The sequence below is a fragment of the Vicia villosa genome, linkage group LG1 (genome assembly GCF_029867415.1).
Source record: "Vicia villosa cultivar HV-30 ecotype Madison, WI linkage group LG1, Vvil1.0, whole genome shotgun sequence".
NCBI classification, from domain to species: Eukaryota; Viridiplantae; Streptophyta; class Magnoliopsida; order Fabales; family Fabaceae; genus Vicia; species Vicia villosa.
This window is the reverse complement of record NC_081180.1, coordinates 154,653,359-154,676,483: the sequence shown is the minus strand read 5'-3', so window position 1 is coordinate 154,676,483 and position 23,125 is coordinate 154,653,359. Positions and strand designations below refer to the sequence as shown.

General features: G+C 35.3%; 4 protein-coding genes across 6 annotated transcripts; 2 read left to right on the top strand and 2 right to left on the bottom strand.

Moving 5' to 3' along the window:
• The first annotated feature begins 3,714 nt into the window (after positions 1–3,714).
• LOC131644497 (xyloglucan galactosyltransferase MUR3-like) lies at positions 3,715–6,478 on the top strand. 2 transcript variants are annotated; one of them, XM_058915014.1, is made up of 2 exons: positions 3,715–4,078; positions 4,226–6,478. In XM_058915014.1, exon 2 carries the CDS (start codon positions 4,259–4,261, stop codon positions 6,053–6,055), a length of 1,797 nt encoding a protein of 598 aa, XP_058770997.1. In that variant the 5' UTR covers positions 3,715–4,078; positions 4,226–4,258; the 3' UTR covers positions 6,056–6,478. The 2 variants fall into 2 exon arrangements, with proteins under 2 accessions (XP_058770997.1, XP_058770996.1); XM_058915013.1 differs by lacking the exon at positions 3,715–4,078 and having other exon boundaries at positions 4,085–6,477.
• Positions 6,479–6,666: 188 nt separating this feature from the next.
• Positions 6,667–7,861, bottom strand: LOC131644498 (photosystem II reaction center PSB28 protein, chloroplastic). Its single transcript, XM_058915015.1, has 2 exons — positions 7,681–7,861; positions 6,667–7,365 (listed from the first exon to the last, which is right to left on the bottom strand). The coding sequence occupies exons 1-2, from the start codon at positions 7,751–7,753 to the stop codon at positions 6,890–6,892; spliced, it is 549 nt and encodes a 182-aa protein (XP_058770998.1). The 5' UTR covers positions 7,754–7,861; the 3' UTR covers positions 6,667–6,889.
• An 8,777-nt stretch (positions 7,862–16,638) lies between these two features.
• Positions 16,639–20,835, top strand: LOC131644495 (MDIS1-interacting receptor like kinase 1-like). Its single transcript, XM_058915010.1, has 2 exons — positions 16,639–19,650; positions 19,784–20,835. Exons 1-2 carry the CDS (start codon positions 17,007–17,009, stop codon positions 20,185–20,187), a joined length of 3,048 nt encoding a protein of 1,015 aa, XP_058770993.1. The 5' UTR covers positions 16,639–17,006; the 3' UTR covers positions 20,188–20,835.
• LOC131644496 (auxin-responsive protein IAA12) lies at positions 20,472–22,909 on the bottom strand. 2 transcript variants are annotated; one of them, XM_058915011.1, is made up of 5 exons: positions 22,443–22,909; positions 21,346–21,677; positions 21,100–21,235; positions 20,938–20,999; positions 20,472–20,851 (listed from the first exon to the last, which is right to left on the bottom strand). In XM_058915011.1, the coding sequence occupies exons 1-5, from the start codon at positions 22,691–22,693 to the stop codon at positions 20,802–20,804; spliced, it is 831 nt and encodes a 276-aa protein (XP_058770994.1). In that variant the 5' UTR covers positions 22,694–22,909; the 3' UTR covers positions 20,472–20,801. The 2 variants fall into 2 exon arrangements, with proteins under 2 accessions (XP_058770994.1, XP_058770995.1); XM_058915012.1 differs by having other exon boundaries at positions 21,346–21,674; positions 22,443–22,906.
• Between the last annotated feature and the right edge of the window lie 216 nt (positions 22,910–23,125).

Below are 23,125 nucleotides of genomic sequence, written 5' to 3'. Positions count from 1 at the left end.
GTGTGGAGGGGGGGGGACTTTACAGTTTTCTATTTATCGCTTCATAGTTTGATTTATTGTTTTCCAGTTTATTTCATGTTTTTGGGATTTTATTTGTTTTCAGTATTTGGTCGAGTCATTGCATGTGTTGTCGAGTGTGTATGCCTGTTTTTCAGTTGTTATTGAATTTCCCCTAAAATTTTAAAATTTTCTTTTTGATGCAATGCCCACACTCTGAAAGTATATAAGTTGTCACACTCTAAGCTGTGTTAGAGAGACTTGGGAAAGTCTCAATAACATCGAAACCGTCATGACATCCTAAAACCCCTCATTATGCGATATCAATTTGGGTATCCATTATGCCGAGACCTTAAGTTCAAGTCTGCAAAGTAGCTCTTAAGTAGTTTATATTAGCATTCAACACCATCTTAAGCACAAACTACGTAAGAAAGCTAATGAAAATAAGCGAATGATCACTAATTAATTTGATAAATGTCTGTCTTAATTGAAAAAAAATAATGAATATACCTTCTAAGTTAGATGAACCTCACCCGGTCATTTAGCCCAACGGTTGTTGAACCTACAAAAACATAATCATACCACCCATTGTTAGTTGGTCTATAGGTCTCTGGTATTAGATTCGATAGGGAGAATTACGGTCCGATTCCCCGCAATTACGATTGGAAGAGAAAGGGGTGCACTGCTTTAGCTACCAGAACCCCGTGCTAATAAAATCATAATCACTAATAGGTTTCTTTACTATGTGGGTGTACGGATAACGAGCTTAATGTGATTGTGTTTGAATGAAAAAGAGTGAAAGAAAGCAAGAGATATAGGTTGATTTATAATGGCATGATTAGAATTGTATTTCATAAAGAGGGAGTTTTTAAATATTATGTCGTTACGGTATCCTTGGTGTTGATATTTAGTACTTGTTGATCTAGCATTAACCTAGCAGCCACGTATGATTAGGAGTCATGTCGTACCCTTGTTTCACTTCGCGCTTAATTATTTCTTTTACCGTGTTGGTTGATTGCTTGAGGACAAGCAATGATTTAAGTGTGGGGGAGTTTGATAGCGTGAAAACGTATCATGTTTTTAGACCCATTTCGTATGTTATTTGATGTCCTTTTGTTATGTTCTATCGTTTTTATGTCTTCTTTTGTTTGCATTTTAGGTATAAATTAATTATGGAGCAACTATGCAAAGAAACCGGAAAAGGAATAAGAAAGGAAGAAAAATGCAACAAAAACCAAGTTTCTGGTTCATGGCGTTCGCCATGGACTAAAAAGTCACATTCTTCACATTTTAAGACCATGGCATTCACCATGGTTGGGTGGCGGTCGCCATTTGTGCGCAGTTCAGAAAAGTAACCTCCCACTAACAACACTACTTTGGAGGTTTCTCCCACTTTCTCCACTACTCACACATTATCTATGAAAGTTATAAAACGAAATCTCTCCTATAAATAAACCTTGGAGTCACACTTTCAAGGCATCCAAGTTTGTGCGCAGAAGTGCTGTTCATAGTTTTAGGCATAAATTAACTTTGTAAAAGTGATAGTTTCTCACATCGAGGAACTACCACACCATTAGTATTAGGCCTACACTTTGTGTACTCTTGGATCATTAATCTTGCCATCATTAGTGAAAACATTCCATTTTCTTTACTTTTGTATTTCCAGGTTCATATTTATTGCTTTATAATTATTGTTATTATTATTTTAGTTAACATGTTGTTTTTCATCGCAATCGTTATGTTTAATGTGTTTTTACCGAGTAGTATATTTAGCTAAATAATTTAGAGTGTGGTATGTGAGGACTGTCGTTTCTGAAGGAACTCAGTAATAATGTTGGCTTTATCTTTATTTGAAAATTCGATTTTGGTCATTGTTTTCAAACTTAATTTAAATAGCTTTGTCACGAGAGTGAGATGTTGGTTAACATGATTTTGTCATCAGAGTGAAAAATTAACTAAGGTTCGAACCAACATTTCGAGAGGGTGATGATCAAATTGGATAGTAATAATGGGACATCAATCCAAAGGAGGGAGAGCGCGCCTTAGGTATCGATTAGGATTTGTTCAACTTTCAAAACATGTTCTTTAATTTAAATGGGTGAGCGAGAGCAAAATCTCATGGTTAAGGATCGTGGCTTTATTCAATACCACGGGAGTGCGAGATTTAGTCTTTAAATTGATATTTTCTACTAAATATGTTTTTAACATCAATATAAGCCAATCAGTTACAGAGTTCCTGAGGTACGCAGAATACACAATTCGGCCTCTCCTTTTTATAGATTTCCTTAATTCTATTTTAGTCTTATTTTTAGTCTTAGTTTCCCCTTTTATCAATTATTCATTAGTCTTAGCTTTACAAAGCAACGATAAATTACAGTAGGTTGACATCGGTCTTTGTGGTTCAACAATCTTTTATATTACTTTGATACATTCGTGCACTACCGGTCACATCACGAAGCATTTCTAAAAGTCCAAGGGTTTTCCCGAAAGATCCTTTTAATATCTAGATTATTTTCCATTAAAATTTGGTAGAAACTTGATTCTAACTCAATAATTTGAATCCCATTTTTGTTCACACCATATACTAGCTAGGAATACAGATAGAGAATTCTTGTGCATAAGTTTCTCTGATACAAATTTTTCAAGAATAGCCAACTGAGATTCTTTGAATACTTTTTTAACGTCATCTTCATCCCATACGCAAAAGTTTGCTTCTTCCTCTTCGGTGGATTCGGTAGCATGATTCTTCTTGTAGCTGATAGACTGAGTAGGATTTCATGTAACTTGATTAAGATTATGGTTGATACTACTTTCTTCCACTTGATTTTTGATCGAAATTTGAATTGTATGGTTATGTATATCCAAGCTGGATCTAGCGCTTTTGCCTTTTCTACAGAAATTTGGATCTCCATGACGAAAGAACAAAAAGCAGAAGGAAATGCCAAACTTTAGAAGGAACCCGAGATCGCAGACACGTTCCTGACAGACAAACTTAACGCTGATAACACTAATCTGATATGAAAACTCAACCCCAAATTTCGAGATAGAAAGGAAAAATAAAAAGAAGAAAACGAACGAGGGAAAAACGAAAAAAGAGCAAACAGAGATAAAAACTCAACACTACACCACAAGGGTAGTTTTGGAGAATCTGACTCTCACAATAGCTGAAAGAGCTAATGAAGAAAAACAGGGAATGCGAAACACCTGGAGGAAGCAGAGAAAATCAAAAGAATTGATTGATTTCTTTAGATCTTTTTGATGTAATCTTGGAGCTTCTTTTCATCTCTAATATTATATTCAATATTTTTCTTTTAATATTGCATTTTATATTTTTAGTATTTCATTTAGATCAATAATTAACTATAAAGATATTAAAGAGATTATTATAAAATCATACATAATACTATTTCTAGTATATTTTAATTATTATAAAATCATACATAATACTATTTCTAGTATATTATTATAAAATCATACATAAAATCATACATAATTATATTTTTAGTATAATTATCTTGGAGTATATTTTAATTATCTTTCTTTATAAAATTAATTAAAGATATTATCATAAAATCATACATAATACTATTTCTTTCACATACAAAACAACTTATAGTAGTTATTAGGAGAGAGGAAATATTTGCTATTTTTACGAAAACATAACCAAATTAACATGATTCTATAACCGAGTAAGAATCTGACGTTTTGGAGCATAGAACACAATTTGATGCATTGTAAGAGGAGAGGAAACACTTCACATCACACCCCCATATCCCAACAAACCACGCGTCAAATTCCAACTCGACACCGACACGTTAACTTAAGCGACAATCCCGGCGCACGTTGCTAACCTACACCGCCCTCCTCTCTCCCATTGATTTTTCAACCTTCCTCTATTCTCTCTCTGCAAAATTCCCTCCTTCAACTCCTCGATTCCCCTCTCTCTCTCTCTCTCTCTCTCTCTCTCTCTCTCTCTCTCTCTGGATTCATTCTTTTCCTTTCATCATTAATACACAATTTTTCAATCATCATCATCATTCCCCAATTCATTTCCATTCCTCGGCCAACAAACTTCACAAAGGTTTATGTTTTTTTCTTGTTTTTTTTTTAAGATTTGGGTTTAGGTTTTTTGTTCCTGCCAAGATTTATCTTTTTGTCTCTGAATAACAAAATGGTTTCCGAAATTCGCTGATTGAGTTCACATTTGGAAATTCAATTTGGAATGCAGAGACGCCGCTCTGTCACCGGTGTTGTTCCTCAAATGGAAAAGGGTGGATCAAAGAATCAAAATTCCCGGGTTTGCTGTTTAGCATTAGTTTCTGCATTCCTATGGTTTTTTCTATTGTACTTTCATTTTGTCTTCCTTAGAGGTGATAATAGTAAAATTGATACTACTAGTACTATTACTCAATTTGTTGATGATCATACATCCAAATCATCACCTGTTATTCATGAATCTACCTCAACCCATACACCTGTTGTTATACATGAATCTACCTCAATCCATGTATCTGATGTCCCTGAAGTGAAACCCCCTCCTAGAAAGATTGGTTTACCGAACCCGGTTGAGAAATCGAACCCGAGCCCGGTTGAGATAAAGAGTTACCCTCCTCCCCCTAAGAGTTTTCCTTTTAGTAAAGCATTGAGGACTGGTGAGAATAAGAGTGATCCTTGTGGGGGAAGGTACATTTATGTGCATGATCTTCCTTCAAGGTTTAATGAGGATATGTTGAAGGAGTGCAAAAGTTTGAGTCTTTGGACTAATATGTGTAAGTTTACGACCAATGCGGGTCTTGGGCCGCCGCTTGAGAATGTGGAAGGGGTGTTTTCGGATACGGGTTGGTATGCGACGAATCAGTTTGCGGTGGATGTTATATTTAGTAATAGGATGAAACAGTATGAGTGTTTGACTAAGGATTCGTCGATTGCTGCTGCGATTTTTGTACCGTTTTATGCTGGGTTTGACATTGCGAGGTATCTTTGGGGGTATAATATTTCGAGGAGGGATGCGGCTTCGCTTGATCTGGTTGATTGGCTTATGAAGAGGCCGGAGTGGAGTATAATGAATGGGCAGGATCATTTTCTTGTTGCGGGGAGGATAACGTGGGATTTTCGAAGATTGTCTGAGGAGGAGACTGATTGGGGGAATAAGCTTTTGTTTTTACCGGCGGCGAAGAATATGTCAATGCTTGTGGTGGAGTCCAGCCCATGGAATGCGAATGATTTTGGGATTCCGTATCCAACATATTTTCACCCTGCGAAAGATGCGGATGTGTTCAATTGGCAGAAGAGAATGAGGGGATTAGAGAGGAAGTGGCTTTTCTCGTTTGCGGGAGCTCCGCGTCCTGGTAACGTCAAATCGATCAGAGGTCAACTAATTGAGCAATGCAGAAGTTCGCCGGTTGGTAAGCTGTTGGAATGTGACTTTGGTGAAAGCAAATGTCATTCTCCTAGCAGCATTATGCAGATGTTTCAAAGCTCGCAATACTGCTTGCAACCACAAGGTGATTCATACACAAGAAGATCTGCGTTTGATTCAATGTTGGCTGGTTGTATACCCGTCTTCTTCCATCCAGGTTCAGCATACACACAATATACTTGGCATCTTCCTAAGAATTATACCAAGTATTCCGTCTTCATTCCCGAGGATGACATTCGTAAGAAGAATATGAGTATAGAGCAAATACTTCGCCAGATACCTCCTGAACAAGAGAAACTCATGAGAGAAGAGGTCATTAATCTCATTCCAAGCCTAGTATATGCTGACCCTCGCTCCAAGTTAGAATCTCTTAAAGACGCGTTTGATGTTTCTGTACAAGCGGTAATTAACAAAGTTACACATTTGAGGAAGGATATTATTAACGATAATATTGATAAAAACTTCATTGAGGAGAACAGTTGGAAATATGCTTTGTTGGATGAGGGAAAGCATGAAGTAGGACCTCATGAATGGGATCCTTTCTTCTCAAAACCAAAGGACGGTAGTGGAGATTCCACTGATTCGTCTGCCGCAGCTGCAAAAAACTCTTGGAAGAATGAGCAAAAGAAATGGAAATGATAATATACACTGGCTGCTGTGAAGTCTAATGCAGATTGAGACACCCTTTCCCGGAATTGGGGAAGAACGACAAATTATTGCTTGGATCTTGCTGTGAACTTACTGCTGAACATGTGTCCAAGCATATTGAACAGGGGTCCTTGTTGAAAAGCCCAGTGTGAGGACTTTTTCTTTTACTTCACATGTTTTTTATAGGTTATTTTGATTTCTGCTTCATGTATTATTTTCAGTGGTTCCTAGAATGATTTTTAGGAGGTTTATAATTTCTTATGTAATATTTTTGTCCATTTGATTCATATAGGAAAAATAAACAAATTATTATCATAGTTGATTGTAAACTTGAACAAATTTAATTATTGAAGTCTGGATAGATTACTATCTTTTGATAATGGCACATTCATTTTCTGTATGGTAGGAAAGAAATTGCAGTAAAATTCTCTTCCAATGTATGTAAGGTTCATTTTCTTTGATGTGCAATTATGCATGAAATACATGCTCCTCCATATTGATATTGCGATTCGTAACTTCGAAATGAATCAACACATGGTGGTTGATACCAGAAGTTAAGTTACAGACAAATTTTAAAGCAATAATTCTGGTAGACATGACTCTGGCAAATGATACTTTTGTCCTTAATGCAGGTGCATGCTGGTATTACAATAGTATTTTCTAACAAAATTTCTTACCTTTTTTTTAAACATAATAAAAGAAAGGCTTAGAACAATAAGCTTTGAGATGTATAGAAAATCAGTTACATGCTGGTAACCAAATTACAGAAAACAAACTTCTTGACAGAGGACAAAAGAATAGAAGGAAAAAAGTTAGCACATTAACTCAGTATTTTATGAACTGCAAATCATTCGCATTTGAGTATCGCTCCATGAATCTCATGAACCTATCCCAGTCGCGTGGAGTCCGCATTATATACTTGGCTTCAATTCCTGAAGGCTTTCCATTGACAAATTTAGCATTTACATCAACTGATTGAAGGACTCCTTCCTCATCAATCATGTAAAAACCAGTAATGTCACCTACTTCTCCTGAAGAATCAAACACTGAGGGTTGATCAAACCTGAAGATAGCCATGCCATTTGTTCCATCCTTTGATTTTGTCAACTTCACATCTGGTATTGTCAGTTCATCAGTTCCTTGAATGAACTGTATTTTCGGTTTCCCCGCCATCATGATAACCGGCATGTGCTTGGGAGTTTTTTGAGTTATCATTGGTAACCTCAAACTTGGCACTTGTAAATGTTGACCATTGAATGAGGAGTTAAAGTTCAAGCTTCCATTGACAATTGAAGAAGAAACTGCATAAACAAAGAGTCTATAATGTTCATCATAAAACTGCATCACTTTTTATTTGCTATATCCAAAAATCTTCTAAGAAAACACATTTTCAGACTAATGACATTTCTAAGATAACTTCATGTACATATTCTCCACAACAAACATAATATAAAGTAAAATTCTGTCAAAAATTGTATGTTTTCTGGAGTAAATCAGGCTACATTAACCTAGACTAAAACTATGTAATTTCAGGTGTAAAACTCTAAATAAACTAACCATCACAACAACCATGCAAGTAAAAATCCCTAAGCTAGTTGAAAAGAGAGTGATTGTACCTGAGTATGAGCGTGGTTTCTGAACTGAGTTGTAGAGTGGAGAGGATAATGCAAGAGAATGCATAGCTGCCATTGCTAGGAAAAGAGAGAAGCGATTCTCAGAACCTTGCCTCTCTAGTTGTCATAAAATCACAAGATAGAGGAAGTAAAATTGTGGTCCACAAAGTGTCTTGTGTGTCACAAACACAACCATTCATATGTGATGATAATTCTTTGCTTTTTTACAATATGCAAAGGATTAGAAACCATCAGATTTGTGACAAACAGTTGGTGTTGCTGACATGGCATTTGCAATCCGCAAATGATACACGTGGTATGACAAGTTTTTTTATCCAATGATTATAAACAACAACAATACACTTTCAGCCCAATAGGCCTGTATAACTTTATTGGTAAAATTGATTTTCATACACCCTTTTGACTCTATATCTCCAAAATAGTTTAAAAATATCAAAATACATCTATAATCTATCTTCTATCTATAATATAAGAAAATTAATGGTTGTGGAAAAGTCTCTAATACCCTTATTTGATTTTTTGCCACCACATTAAAATTGTGGTTCTTTGGTCTTTGTACAATAAAGTTTTTAATTTTATTACTAAAATAATACAACCCTCATATTTTATCAAACTTACCAAATCTCTCTTCATTCTCTATTTTTTTTCTCTTTCATCACTTTCTCACTTCTTTCTTCCACACACAAAAAAAACTATTATTAATATATATATTTTTATATACGGAAAAGGATATTTATGATTGAAATATTTTTTATTCAAAAATAGTATACGGGAAAAATGTATTCAAAAAATCTATTATTGATCTAAATATTTTTATATACGAACATTTAATATTGATCCAAATATTTTTGTAAATCATACATAACCAAAAATAATATTTGTATATGAAAAAATTTATTATTTACGAAAAATGGTATTAATGATCCTAATATTTTTTATTCAAAAATGGTATACGGGAAAAAATCTATTATAGATCTAAATATTTTTATATACGAAATTTACTATTGATCCAAATATTTTTGTAAATGATACCTAAACAAAAATGAAGTTCGTATACAGGAAAAAATATCTATTATTGATCTTAATATTTTTACATACGAAAAATATTTTTTATAATCTAAATATTTTTTATTCAAAAATGGCTAAATATTTTTATATACAAAAATTTAATAATGATCCAAATATTTTTGTAAATGATACCTAAACAAAAATGATATTTGTATACGGAAAAAAATCTATTATTTACGAAAAATAGTATTTATGATCCAAATATTTTTATTCAAAAATGGTATACGAGAAAAAATCTACTATTGATCTAAATATTTTTATATACGAAATTTACTATTGATCCAAATATTTTTGTAAATGATACCTAAACAAAAATGAAGTTCGTATATGGGAAAAAGTCTATTATTGATCTAAATATTTTTATATACGAGAAATGGTATTTATGATCAAATATTTTTTATCCAAAAATGATATACGGGAAACCTAAAGTTACTAATTATTTGTATCGAATATTAACGGGAACATGAAGTTACCAATCACAATATTGAATTTTAACGGAAACTTGAAGTTACTGATTAAAATATTGAATATTAATGGGAACATGAAGTTACTGATCAAAATAGTGAATATTAACGGGAACATGAAGTTACTGATCACAATATTGCATATTAACGGGAAGATGAAGTTACTGATTATTTGTATTGAATATTAACGGGAACATGAAGTTACTGATCACAATATTGAATATTAAAGGGAACCTGAAGTTACTGATTAAAATATTGAATATTAAAGGGAACATGAAGTTATTGATCAAAATAGTGAATATTAACGGTAACATGAAGTTACTGATCACAATATTGAATATTAACGAGAATCTTAAGTTACTGATTAAATATTGAATATTAACGGGAACATGAAGTTACTAATCACACAATATTGAATATTAATGGGAACATGAAGTTACTGATTCAAATATTGAATATTAACGGGAACATGAAGTTACTGATCACAATATTGAATATTAACGGGAATCTGAAGTTATTGATCACAATATTGAATATTAACGGGAACATGAAGATATTTATTAAAATATTGAATGTTAACGGTAAAATGAAATTGTTAATTACTTTTCATATACATTTTTTCTATTAAAAAATATACATCTGAAACAACTGCGCGTCCCGTATCAGAACCCGTGCGAACGCACGGGTTTGTTACTAGTTCTTTCTAAAACCTTCTTCTTTCTGAAATGGCTCAGGCTACCGTGACAGACCTTAATAGATCTCTCACCTACCTGAGCAAGCTTTCCGTTTCTTTTTTTTCCGTTTTCAACCATTTTGCGGGGGTTATTGACCCCGGTAAAAGTAGCCCTTGCAAAATTACTCCAAAACATGCCTGAACAGGGGATTGATATTTGAAAGACAACTTATATGAACGAACTATTAATCATGGTAGGGGTGTTCGCGGTGCGGTTTGATTCGGTTTTGAGCATAAAAGTCATCCTAACCGCGAGATAAAAATACATGCGGTTCGGTTTGGTTCGGTTGATTTTTAAAATGTCATCCAAACCAAACCAAACCAAACTAATGCGGTTAGATCGGTTCGGTGGACCGCGGTTTACACTATAAAATAAAAATGTACTAAAATAAAAAGAAAAAAGAAAGTAATTCAATGTCAATATAATATATGATATTATACCATACAAAAGAAATTATATTACAAGAACAATTTATATTACAAGAACAGTAGAGAACTAAAAATACATTATAAATGAAATATATATATTAGATAGTAGAGAATTACATATATATATGTAGCTCAATAAAATACAAAAACTAAGTCGATTATGCCAAAACTTAAGTTAATAAATTAATTATTAAAATTCAAAACGTGAGGTGTGGTTGTGTGCAATTGGATTTGGAAAGATAATAAGTTAATTATTAAAATTCAAAACTTAAGTTAAATATGCGGTTCAATTCGGTTTGGTTCGGTTTTGTGAAATAAAAACCGCAAACCAAACCGAACCGCGCGGTTTAGTCCAAAAATCATCCAAAATCATCCAAACCAAATGCGGCTTTTTGCGGTTTCGGTTTGGATTGGTTCGATTTGCGGTTTTGCTTTTGGATTGGTTCGGATACGATCACCCCTAAATCATGGCATCCTAAATAAATCAAGTTTTTATGTTATTGACCTTTCTAACAATAGATTGTCAATTGTTCTAAAAGGAAAACTTATTCTTGATAGGGATAAAAATTAATATTTAAATTTTGAGACCCTTTTAATTGCAACACATGTGTACTCTCATCTAAAGAAAATGATTTAGATGATGTGAATGCTATTCGTTATGTTCATCAAGAAGTGATATGGAAAAACTAGTAAGTAAATATTTTATATGACTTAGTAATATATATTTATTCATTTTAAATTTGTATATTTTTTACTAATATTTATTTTTGATGTCGAAGGATATCATATGGTGCATGGTTTTAGAAATAAAAGGCCGAAAATTATTACCTCTTAAGTGTTATTATTTGTGGCATCCATATATGCTTAAAAATTATTTATGGTAGTAGTAGTTGTTGTTAATTCATGTTGTTGATATTGGAGTTTGAATGTTGTCGTTATTGGGATAGAAGTTTGATTGTTGTTGATGTTGTTGTAAACAAAGTTAATCTTGTTTTTGTTTTTGCTAGTAAAAAGTTGTTGTTGAGATCAATGGTTTGAAGGTTTAATATTGTTGTATCTGTTGAGATCAATGGTTTGAATATTTAATGTTGTTGTTGATTATCATAATTGATTTCAAATGTGGTTCAAATTATAGGTGCTTAATGCTTGGTTACAAAATTCACAGAAGAAAATTTTTCGATAGCCGTTCAAGAATTTTCATTTTGGTTTTTGCTTTTGTTTGTTAATAATTAATTTTAGTTTTGTTGTAAAAAGAGAAAGTGTGTGTCGTTTTGACTTTGCAATTGGGGTAAACAATAAATTTTGTTGGTACATACGAATGTTTCTGTTTCAGAAATGGGCAATTTATGTTCTATTTAAAATAATACAGGTTAAAATGAAAATATAGAAGACAAAATTTAATGACAAGACTTTTCCACTCTTTTATGTTACTAAAATGAGGTAGTTAGACTAAGTCCATTACCTCGGTGATAAGTATAATTGAGGGGAAAAGGGGTGCTATAAATAAAATGTTGTCAATAGGGATCAAACCCATGACCATTATGACTTTTCCCTCAGTGTTATAACAACAAAGGGGAAAATTGTGCACTTTTTATAATGTCTTTCATTACCTCGCTTAAGAAGCTGAGGTTAAACCTCATTTCTAGCTGAGGTAAAAGGTGTTTTTCATAGTAGTGAGGGTTCCCCTGTTTAGGGTGGGTAAGCATCGGCGGGGCTACTAAAATATTCTTCATATCTTGAAATACCTTATCACATTCTGATGTCTATTGAAACTTATATGTTTTCCTTAGTGCCGCAAAGAAGTAAATAGATTTGTCACTCGAGCATGACAGGAAATAAGATAATAATGTTATCCTATTAGAGAACTATTGAACCTCTTTTATAGAGGTCAAACTTCTCATGTTATTGACCGTTTGACATTTGTCTAAATTTGCCTTGATTCCTCTCTTGGTTAACATGAATCACATGAACTTTTAGACTTGTACCCTAAATGATAATTTGTTAGGGTTTGAGAGCATATTATACCTTCTCACAAATTCTAGAGTCTCTCTTAGATCATCAATATGATTCCCTTGGTTGGGGGTCTTGACTATAGTGTCATTAATATAACTTCTAAGTTCTGACTTGTGTGTTCTGAGAAAACAATGTTCATCAAACTTTAATAGGTCACCTCGACTTCTTCAAATTAAATGGATAGACATTGTAATAATAGTTGTTGTGATTGATCATGAATACAATTTTTTGAGCATCAATTAAGTTCATCCTTATTAGGTTATATCCAAAGTAGATATATGAAACTCAAGATACAGAAACTTGAGGCCTCGTTAATCAAACTATAAATACTCTGCGACAAATAGGGATCCTTGGGACACGCTTGATTGAGGTCAATAAAGTACATACATATATGCTCCCTATTTGATATCTTCTTCATTGTCATTATGATATCCAACCATGCCAGGTATTTAATCTCCTTTAGAAATCCAACATCTTTCAACTTGTTTACCTCTTAGTAGATACCAAATATCTTGGCTTCACCTTCTTTGCATTTCCTCTAGGTAATGGATTTAAAAACGAATTTAATATCAAGATATTGGCACACTGTGTTGGGATCTATTCTAGGCGCAAATTGATTTATGTTCTTTTAGAACAACTAGATAGTGTTGAACTCTACCTCTTTGGCTAATGATGTTTTGATCTAAGTGGTTTGATGGTTTTGAGAACCTATTTGTATAGTCTTTAAATCTTTAAATCCGATCTTTTAGGGAATCGGCCTTGGGGTCTAAACCAATGTAGTTGACCTTGTGGGCGATGTGTGAATATGTATCCTACCCTATTCTCTAGAAACTTAAGCTATCCCAATAACACTTCTTCGCAACTTCTCGGTCTCCTTTAATCATGCCGACCCACCTAATGTTTAGGGGATACTTCATTGTCAAGAATAAGTTAGAAGAGACAACCCTTAAGGCGTTAAGTGCGGGCTCTTTGAAGATGGCATTATATGAGGAATGATGCATTCACCATCAATTATCTGACTACTATGACCTTGGAATTTTTCCTCCTCTAAAGGTTCTTAACATCGAGACATATCCTGAGACTTGCACTTACTCTCTCGAAAAGCCAACTAGATAACCCCTAAAAAGGAGCAACTATTCAGGATCTATTTTTAAACCTTCGAATGCATCCAAGTAAAGGAACTCAACTGAGCTCCCAGGGTCTCCCAAGACTGTTTTGGTAAAACCTCATTTGTGTCTTTGCCAAAAAAAACTGATTTTTGGTGAGGAGTTAGTTCTTTTAGTTGGAGGGATACTAGCAATGTGCATTACCTGACGTGTATATTTCTTTCTTGATGATCTAGTCGCCCCACCCCTTGCGAAACCTTGCTCAATCACATTCAAAGTGTGAGTGGTAGGGGAAGGTTACTGCCTTCTTCCCCTACTTTGAATTCTTCTAGATGAAGATTTCTTCTGTTGATCTGTCCTCCTAGACGACAACTTTTTGGTCGGGTTCAAGGAGTTTTCTCGCATGTATCTCTGCAGGAAATCCTTTTGGATTAACATTTCTACTTCCTGCTTCAGGTGGTGGAAATCGTCTGTATGGTGGCCACGTACCCTATGATACTTGTACTATGTTCCTAACTAGTTCCATATTACATCTCCCATGAGGGTGAGAGGCTCGGGAATGACCTTAGTGTGGTATACATCTTGGAGGATTTGTTCTCTTCTAGTGTTCAACAGAGTGAAATGCTCCAAAGGTCTTATGGCGGACTTGAATGCAACATTTTCTTGAATTGGTATGATATTTTGATTCCTATACTGGCCCTGTACATTAGATTTTACTCCACCTATGTCTCCCACTCTCTCTCTCTCTCTACATCATAGGTTCTTTTTTCAGCATTGTGTTCCTCTCTCTTGGTATAACATTATGATCTTGCCACAACTTCCTCCATCAATTTGTATGACTTCTGGACTAAGTATTTGAAGTGTCTAGCCTTTAAGTCATTCTAGAAAGCTCCAACAAACATCTCATGATTTGGGTTGATTACCTTTATGGTCTCTTCATTAAATCTGGCCAAATATTCACGCAAAGATTCGGAGTAGCCTTGTCAAACATTGAATAGGCTCACAGTGGAAACCTTTTGGTGTTTGCTGGCCAAAAAGTGATGAACCATCTTTCTTGCCTGATCATGGTAGGTTGTCACTGTGAAACGTGGCAGTCTCATGTACCATATCACGACGGCCTCCTTGAATATTTTAACCATTAACTTGCAATTCAATGAGTCATCTACTCCAGTGATATTCATTTGGGTGGTGATGGCAATAACATGCTTCTAGGGATCACTCTTGCCATCAAACGACATTATCAATGGTGGTTTAAAATTTTTGAGAATCTAAGCTTCCCAAGTTTCTGTTGCGAGTGGCTAAGGATCTGTAGACCCCTAGTCCTCGATCACCTCCGACTTTGTGTGGTGTTGCTGTTGCAAATCATGAACGCTATCCTGTAAGGCTTCGTTATGGCGATGTAAGTCAGCGATAGTAGTTAGCATTGGTCATTGTTGTTGTTGTTGTTGTTGCTGCTATTGGTGGTGGCATTTGTTATCATGAGATAGGTCCGGACTGTCATTGGAGGTGACATGTTGACCTAGTTCAGTTTTACAAAGGGCCAAAGCGCGTTCCAAATATACTCGTAAAGATAAATAAATCTACCAGTGAGGATCAATAAACCACAATCAAATAAACTAATGAATTGTGAATGAAGGTTTCTCAAGCGCTCTTCTCTTTATACAGTAGTTCTGACTCACCTCAGATAAAAATCCATCAGAGTCTGTTTAATGTGATAGATTAATTGGTATGACCTCTTAATGATGCTTGGGAATCAGAATTGATTGTCTTGAATCCTTAATTATGATATCCTCTTATCAACTATAAATGTGCCCCCAATCATATCTCAATATGATACTGTCTTATACCAGATTTGAGTCGATATACCCATTATAGCCTATTAACTATTTTAGTTCGGTCACATTCTTTTGAGTAGATCGTTTGACTGTGGCGGACTCCATTGGATCCGGTTCACTCTTGCTTGCTTCAGGACCCAACTCAAGAAACCAGACAGATACACAACTCTTCAAGAATAAATCATTTAAGGGTGACATGTTTGTAGCAAATCCTACCCAAAAAAATACACATTTCTCTCATTTTAAAGTATGGTGACTTGATAACCTATCTCAATTGCTTTTATATGAATCTTTGTAAACCCAAACTGATCAAACAACAAGGTTTTGATAAAGGGGAGTGACATGAGAGGGGAAAAGAGGAAAAGAATTATTGAAAAATCTACATTAAACACTACATTCTATACATGTCATGTACATGTGCAATTAGGAACACCTTGATCCCGTTTTAGCATCTCTTTGCTGTATGTAACAATAATTATAATTATAATAATATGAGATTTACATTTCTTTTTATTTTTTAAACAATACTGAAAGGCTGGTTTCAGTTCTGCTTGGCATGTAACCCATGTGAATCCACATAAGCAAAATTTTCATATTATTTTTTCCCAATATATCACCCCTTTGGATTCCCATAATGAACCAAAAAAAAAAAAAGTATAACTATAAGGAAGAATATAACAGCCATCAAATAATTGAGTTTCATGATGGCCATTTCATTATTTTTGAAATATATTATATTAATGCACTTCACTGGGAAGCTGCTATTTCACATGTCTTCCATATGGTTTAGTTAGTACTATGGATAGATGAATATGTGGCATATGTGTTATAGGGCAATTGAAACGGTAGTAGTAATGTGTTATCTATCACTTTACCTAAATCCAACACTCCACATGCTTGCATGTGAATATTGTAAGAGAGAAAAGATGTAAAAACAAAAAGTAATCAATTTTGATATGAAAGAAGTGGCAGTTGGTGGGATCATATAGTCTCATCATGCCATCATTGATTAACTTCACCACTTTGCACCCATTTTCTTTTGTTTTATAATTCCTTAGTTTATTAAACCTGTTATCAGATTTCCGCTATTGAATCATCCATCATTTATATCAACGTTCCAGATGTCTAGTCCTAAAATAGCTCTCTCTACACATTCTTAAGACTTTGCTAGTGCTGTAAAAAAGGATCCATAGTAAACAAATATGAGAGAAAGCATTTGGTTTTAATAAAAGATAAAAAAGTACATCTCTATTCCTTATTCAAGTTGACAAGGATAACACACAAAAGAAGAAGCAAGAACTAAATGTCATGAAGGGTCACATTCTCTCCCATGTTTTATGTCGGAGAAACTTCTAATAATTCCAAACCTTCCCTGTCAATTATCAACATTATTATCTGCTAACAAATACCAATCCATAAAACCTGACAAACCTTAAACAAATCACCAAAACTAATCAATGCTTTATAACTAACCCAACCTTATTAATATCCATAAAACCTCCTTTGTACTTCCACACTTCCCAATTCCTTATCACAAACAGGAGATAGATCACTCTCTGTCAGTGTCATGTCAACTTTCTACAACACCAATGTCTTCATTAGAGAATTCAAATGATGGAAAACTAAAACACTGATCAATCAGAACAACAATAACAACAAGATGCAGTTGAAAAATCAGTTTTTCTTCTTATTATTCATCTGTTGCATTTTCTGTTTCCATTCTAGCTTTTCTGCTGCAGAAAACAATGAAGCATCTGCATTACTTTCTGTCAAAGCAGGTCTCATTGATCCATTGAATAGTTTTCATGACTGGAAGGTTACAGGTGCAGCTCAAGCTCATTGTAACTGGACAGGTGTCGAATGCAACTCGGCCGGAGCTGTAGAGAAGCTTAATCTCTCACACATGAATCTTAGTGGAAGTGTTTCCAATGAGATACAAAGTTTGAAAAGTCTAACTTTTTTAAACTTGTGCTGCAATGGATTTGAGTCATTACTGTCTAAACACATAACCAATCTTACTTCACTCAAGAGTCTCGACGTAAGCCAGAATTTCTTCACCGGGGACTTTCCGTTAGGCCTTGGAAAGGCGTTGGGACTTGTCACGCTGAATGCATCGAGCAACAATTTCTCAGGTTTTCTTCCTGAGGACCTTGGGAATGTCTCTTCCTTGGAGATACTTGATCTAAGGGGAAGTTTCTTTGAAGGTTCTATTCCTAAGTCCTTATGTAACTTGAGTAAGTTGAAGTTCCTTGGTCTATCAGGAAATAATCTCACCGGGAAAATCCCGGTTGAGATTGGAAAGCTTTCGTCGCTGGAGTCTATGATCATTGGTTATAACGAATTTGAAGGCGGTATTCCAAAAGAGTTTGGAAATTTAACCAAGCTGAAGTATCTTGATTTAGCAGAAGGCAATTTTAGTGGTGAAATTCCTGCTGAGTTGGGAAAGCTCAAGTTATTGAACACAGTTTTCTTATACAAGAACAGTTTTGAAGGAAAAATTCCACCAACTATTGGAAACATGACTTCATTGATGCTGTTGGATCTCTCAGATAACATGTTATCTGGAAACATTCCGGACGAGATTAGTCGGCTGAAGAACTTGCAGCTTCTGAATGTCATGAGGAACAAGCTATCTGGTCCTGTACCTGCTGGCCTTGGAGATTTGCCTCAACTAGAGGTGCTTGAGCTATGGAACAACTCCTTCTCGGGGCCATTGCCTAGTGACCTCGGCAAGAATTCGCCATTGCAGTGGTTGGACGTTTCGTCCAATTCACTTTCTGGCGAAATTCCAGAAACCCTTTGCACTAAGGGAAATCTCACCAAGCTTATACTTTTCAACAATGCCTTCAAGGGTCCAATTCCAACAAGCCTATCAAAATGTCCCTCGCTCGTTCGCGTTCGGATTCAAAACAACTTTCTTTCTGGTACAATCCCTGTTGGTTTTGGTAAGCTTGGGAAGCTTCAGAGACTAGAATTGGCTAACAATAGTCTCACCGGTGGAATTCCGAACGACATTGCTTCTTCGACATCTCTTTCTTTCATTGATTTCTCCAGAAACAACCTCAGCTCTTCCATTCCTTCGACTGTTATTTCCATTCCAAATCTGCAAACGTTCATGGTCTCCGAAAACAACCTGGAAGGTGAGATTCCAGATCAATTCCAGGACTGTCCTTCACTCGGAGTCCTTGATCTCTCATCAAACTTTTTTTCTGGGACCATTCCAGAAAGCATTGCTTCATGTCAGAAATTGGTGAAATTGAGCCTACAGAATAACCGATTGACCGGTGGCATCCCAGAAGCAGTAGCAAGCATGCCTACATTGTCTATTCTTGATCTTGCTAACAACTCTCTAACTGGTCAAATACCTGGTAGCTTTGGCATATCTCCAGCTCTGGAAACATTCAATGTCTCATACAACAAGCTACAAGGTCCTGTCCCGGAAAACGGCATGCTAAAAGCAATTAATCCAAATGATCTTGTGGGAAATGCTGGCCTATGTGGTGGTTTCTTCCCTCCATGTGGAAAAACCTCGGCATACTCATTAAGGCACGGAAGCTCGCACGCAAAGCGCGTTATTGTAGGATGGATAGTTGGAATATCTTCAATCTTAGCCATTGGAGTTGCTGCTTTGGTAGCAAGATCTATATACACGAAGTGGTACACCGAAGGATTGTGCTTCCATGGAAGATTTTATAGAGGTGGCAAAGGGTGGCCATGGAGATTGATGGCATTTCAGAGACTTGATTTTACGAGTACCGATATCCTATCCTGCATCAAAGAATCAAACGTGATAGGCATGGGAGGAACCGGCGTTGTTTATAAGGCCGAGATACCACAATCAAGTACAGCTGTGGCTGTCAAAAAACTGTGGAGATCAGAATCAGATATCGAGGTAGGAAGTAGTAGCGACGATCTTGTTGGAGAGGTGAATCTTCTAGGGAGGCTAAGGCATAGAAATATTGTTAGACTACTAGGTTTTCTTTATAATGACACAGATTTGATGATAGTTTATGAATTTATGGTGAATGGAAACCTTGGAGATGCCTTGCATGGTAAACAAGCTGCAAGATTGCTTGTTGACTGGGTTTCCCGGTATAACATAGCACTGGGAATCGCACAAGGACTCGCTTATCTTCATCATGACTGTCATCCACCTGTTATTCATCGAGACATCAAGTCGAATAACATACTGCTCGACGCAAATCTTGAGGCGAGGATAGCAGATTTCGGATTAGCCAAGATGATGATTCGGAAGAATGAAACAGTCTCCATGATTGCTGGATCCTATGGATACATTGCTCCTGGTAAGTTACTACTTCATACATATGCTTTACAAGCTATTGACTAGTTTCGCATATCTTCATTTTCGTCGGGTAAATGTTTCTTCACTGTTCTATTTACAAGATTTAACCATTTCAATGCTTTACAATTTGGCAGAATATGGATACTCCTTGAAGGTAGATGAAAAGATTGACATTTACAGCTTTGGAATAGTTCTGTTGGAGCTGATAACAGGAAAGCGGCCGATAGATCCGGATTTCGGAGAATCTATCGACATTGTAGGGTGGATTAGAACAAAGATAGACAAAAATTCACCAGAAGAAGCATTAGACCCAAGTGTAGGAAACTGTAAACATGTTCAAGAAGAGATGCTTTTAGTTCTCAGAATAGCACTTCTCTGCACTGCTAAGCTACCTAAGGACAGACCCTCCATGAGAGATGTTATAATGATGCTAGGAGAGGCAAAACCAAGGAGAAAAAGTGGTAAGAACAATGATACATTAACTGCTAACAGAGAGATGCCAGTAATTAGAACTTCACCAGTTAATGACCTTCTGTAGGAACCGAAATTCGAGTTTTTCCAAGACAGTAAGCAACCGAAATCCTCCTTTGTTATTAGATCTGTAATTTTGTTAATTTCCTGTAATTTTGTAATCAATTTAGTGGCTTACACTTGCTCTCAAAATATGTATATCATGATGGATTAGTTTTTGCAAACCATTGTTTGAGTGTTTCATGAATTCGATGCGGCGGCATATATTTAAGCCAAAAAATCACAATTCAACAAATTTTTATGCAATTTTTTTGCCATAAGATTGTGTACTTTAAGTTCTGAACCACAAGATTGAAGAAAAACATTTACACAACATTCAGAAACACTCTGATTTGTATGATTAGTAGTATTACATTAAAATTTATGATGCCTGCATCATCCAAGTGATGATTTTATAGAGGCAGTGACAGATATGTCAAGTTAAACAAACAAAAACTGAATCCAGAAAGCCGAAACCAAAAAAAAAAACACGCGAGATTTATCATTTGAATCTCAAAATCCATTTACTTGCTGTACTTCATTACTTTTTTTGCTTTTTGTTTTTGTTTTTCCTCCTCCTTCTATCTGTGTTACATATAAGGTGGATAAGTGAGTTCTTATCCTTAACCATGAAAACAATATCTATTTCGGCTTGCTTTTCGGTCTGCTGCTCTTTTCTTCCAATCTTGGTGCTGCAAAAGAAGAAATCGAATTAGCGAAAATAAAAATGTATTAGAGTGAGTTAAGCTGTGTTAGGTAAAAGAATGAATTTTCTTACCAAGTCCATTAGCCTCGGATGTCCTCATGATTCTTAGCCTCTTCACGGAACTAACGAACATTCTGAGCGTGATTTGAATGAGAAAGATTAATAAGCAGAGAAAACAGAATATACATTCGGTCTTAAATCACAAAAATAATAGAATACTAGTAGTCTACTTACCTCCAAGGAACATCTCCAACAAGCATCCAATCTCCTTCCTTGTCTTCATAAGTGAGTACAAACTTGGAAGAACCATCCAACAGTATCGAAAGCTTTTCTCCTCTGATAGTCATGTTCTGATCCTCACCATTTGATCCTATTGACCATGATGGCAATACCGTTAGGGGAAAAAGTAATAGAACATATCAAAGACGAAAATAAAAAATGTTTGTTCCAAATAGAAATATGATATACAGACAATAATACCTTTGCAAGTGACGCCTGTGGATGATTCATCAAACATGTCCTCCAATGTCTCTACCAATGTTTCGTAGGAGCTGTGAGCGCTCAAATCAACCTTTCTTCCAATTGGTATTCCATCCATGTTTACTTTGACAAACGGGGAACTCTTGAGGTTTCTTTTATCTTTGACATTAACGTTACTATCCTCCTTTCCGTTGTCAGTACTCTTCCTTGCCACAGTATTGTTGTTTTTGCTCTTCTCAGCCACAGAGTTGAATGCTTCAGTTGATTTCACGTTGGCGTTAAAGCTATTCACTCGGTATGTTCGAAGGGGAGGCCATCCAACTACTTGACTGCTTAGTAAATTCAATCACAAAACAAATGTCAAAACCATCAGTAGCTGAATCTATTTGTAAACAAAATCTTAATTATGCGTTTGCAAAATCTTCAGATTGTATATTAATCAAAGAAACTGGATCAATAATCAATCAATCAATCAAGAATCAACTACCATGTAAGTTCAGTTAAATTCATGAAAAATTACACCATAATTGCTCTTCGGATATCAATATTCTAACCTTGAGAATTAATGGTGTGAATTAATCACACATGTATGCAACCAAATATGTCTAGATCATCTAGAATCAATCTTTAAGTACGTGCAAGGCAGACTACAAGTCTACAACACAGGGTCCCCAAAATTTGTTATAGTTATACTATGGTTAAATAGAGCCTCATTAATATTGTCACTCTTTGTCACGCTTAAATTGTGGTTAAATTAAACCTCTATTTGTTTTTCCTTTTAAACTGCGGCAAAGCTACATAGCTTCTGAAAATACTACTACCATTCCTCTTCACAGTTACAATAAACTAAACTCTCTTTAAGATTGCATCAATACAGAAACAAAACCAGTTCTTAAAACCGATCAAATAAAATCAATTAGGTTTTCTTAACCCCTTAACTCGTTAAGTCTGTAAACAACACAACCTATTCTAGCCTATTGAATTGAAATTCCTAAAAAGTAACACCATGTGATCCACAATTTCATGAATTAGCAACAACAACAAAACTAAAACCAAATGATTATGTAACATATATGAAAATTAAGATGGTAATAAACCTGGGACGGTTGGTAGCATCAAGAGAATCAGCAGGTCTCTTAGTTCCAGCAGAGGAAGGTGAAGAAGAAGAAAAATCCTTAGCAGTAAAAATCCTAGCATAGTTACCATTCTGCTGCTGATGATACTGGTGTGACTTTGCACCAGGATGAGAAAGACTCAAGCCAAGACCCAATTCAAGCTCAGACTCATCCGGACTAGAAGAATCCTCAGAAGAAAGAGCCAAGTTATCATCTTTAGAAACCGTAGACATCGATCGACCCACCAAAATCAAACCAACTGGGCTACAAAAAAATCAGATTTTTGGAAGAATTTAAACAAGAAATGACAAAGGGTGTCTGAATTTGAAGAGAGTAATAAATGGTTGTTAGGTGAGAATAGTGAAGATGAAGGAGGAGGAGAAGAGAGAAATGAAATGAAAGGAAAGGGCAGTGTGGACCCCACCTGTCTGGTGCAGTTTGTTTTGTGCGTCCATCAATCAATGCTTTTGTTTGCTTTAAATTGGTGTACTACTAGTAGAATTATTACTTTTTTTTTTCCTTCTAGATTCTCTCTCTCTTCTTTTTCTTTGTCTGTACTCTACGCTCTCTCCCACCAGATCAACGTGTCTTTTTCAATTTCTCGTACTCATATTGAATCATTCATTTTCTCGTGGAAACTGCTACTAGTTTGATAAAATATCTTC

Excerpts from the sequence above, each read along its gene's own strand:
- LOC131644495 (XM_058915010.1), top strand. The coding sequence starts at position 17,007 with ATGCAGTTGAAAAATCAGTTTTTCTTCTTATTATTCATCTGTTGCATT. Across the intron at positions 19,651-19,783 it reads CTATGGATACATTGCTCCTG|AATATGGATACTCCTTGAAG; the intron begins GTAAGTTACTAC and ends ACAATTTGGCAG.
- LOC131644498 (XM_058915015.1), bottom strand. The coding sequence starts at position 7,753 with ATGGCAGCTATGCATTCTCTTGCATTATCCTCTCCACTCTACAACTCA. Across the intron at positions 7,366-7,680 it reads GAAACCACGCTCATACTCAG|TTTCTTCTTCAATTGTCAAT; the intron begins GTACAATCACTC and ends TTGTTTATGCAG.
- LOC131644496 (XM_058915011.1), bottom strand. The coding sequence starts at position 22,693 with ATGTCTACGGTTTCTAAAGATGATAACTTGGCTCTTTCTTCTGAGGAT. Across the intron at positions 21,678-22,442 it reads GATGCTACCAACCGTCCCAG|CAGTCAAGTAGTTGGATGGC; the intron begins GTTTATTACCAT and ends GAATTTACTAAG. Across the intron at positions 21,000-21,099 it reads GTTGGAGATGTTCCTTGGAG|AATGTTCGTTAGTTCCGTGA; the intron begins GTAAGTAGACTA and ends AATCACGCTCAG.
- LOC131644497 (XM_058915013.1), top strand. The coding sequence starts at position 4,220 with ATGCAGAGACGCCGCTCTGTCACCGGTGTTGTTCCTCAAATGGAAAAG.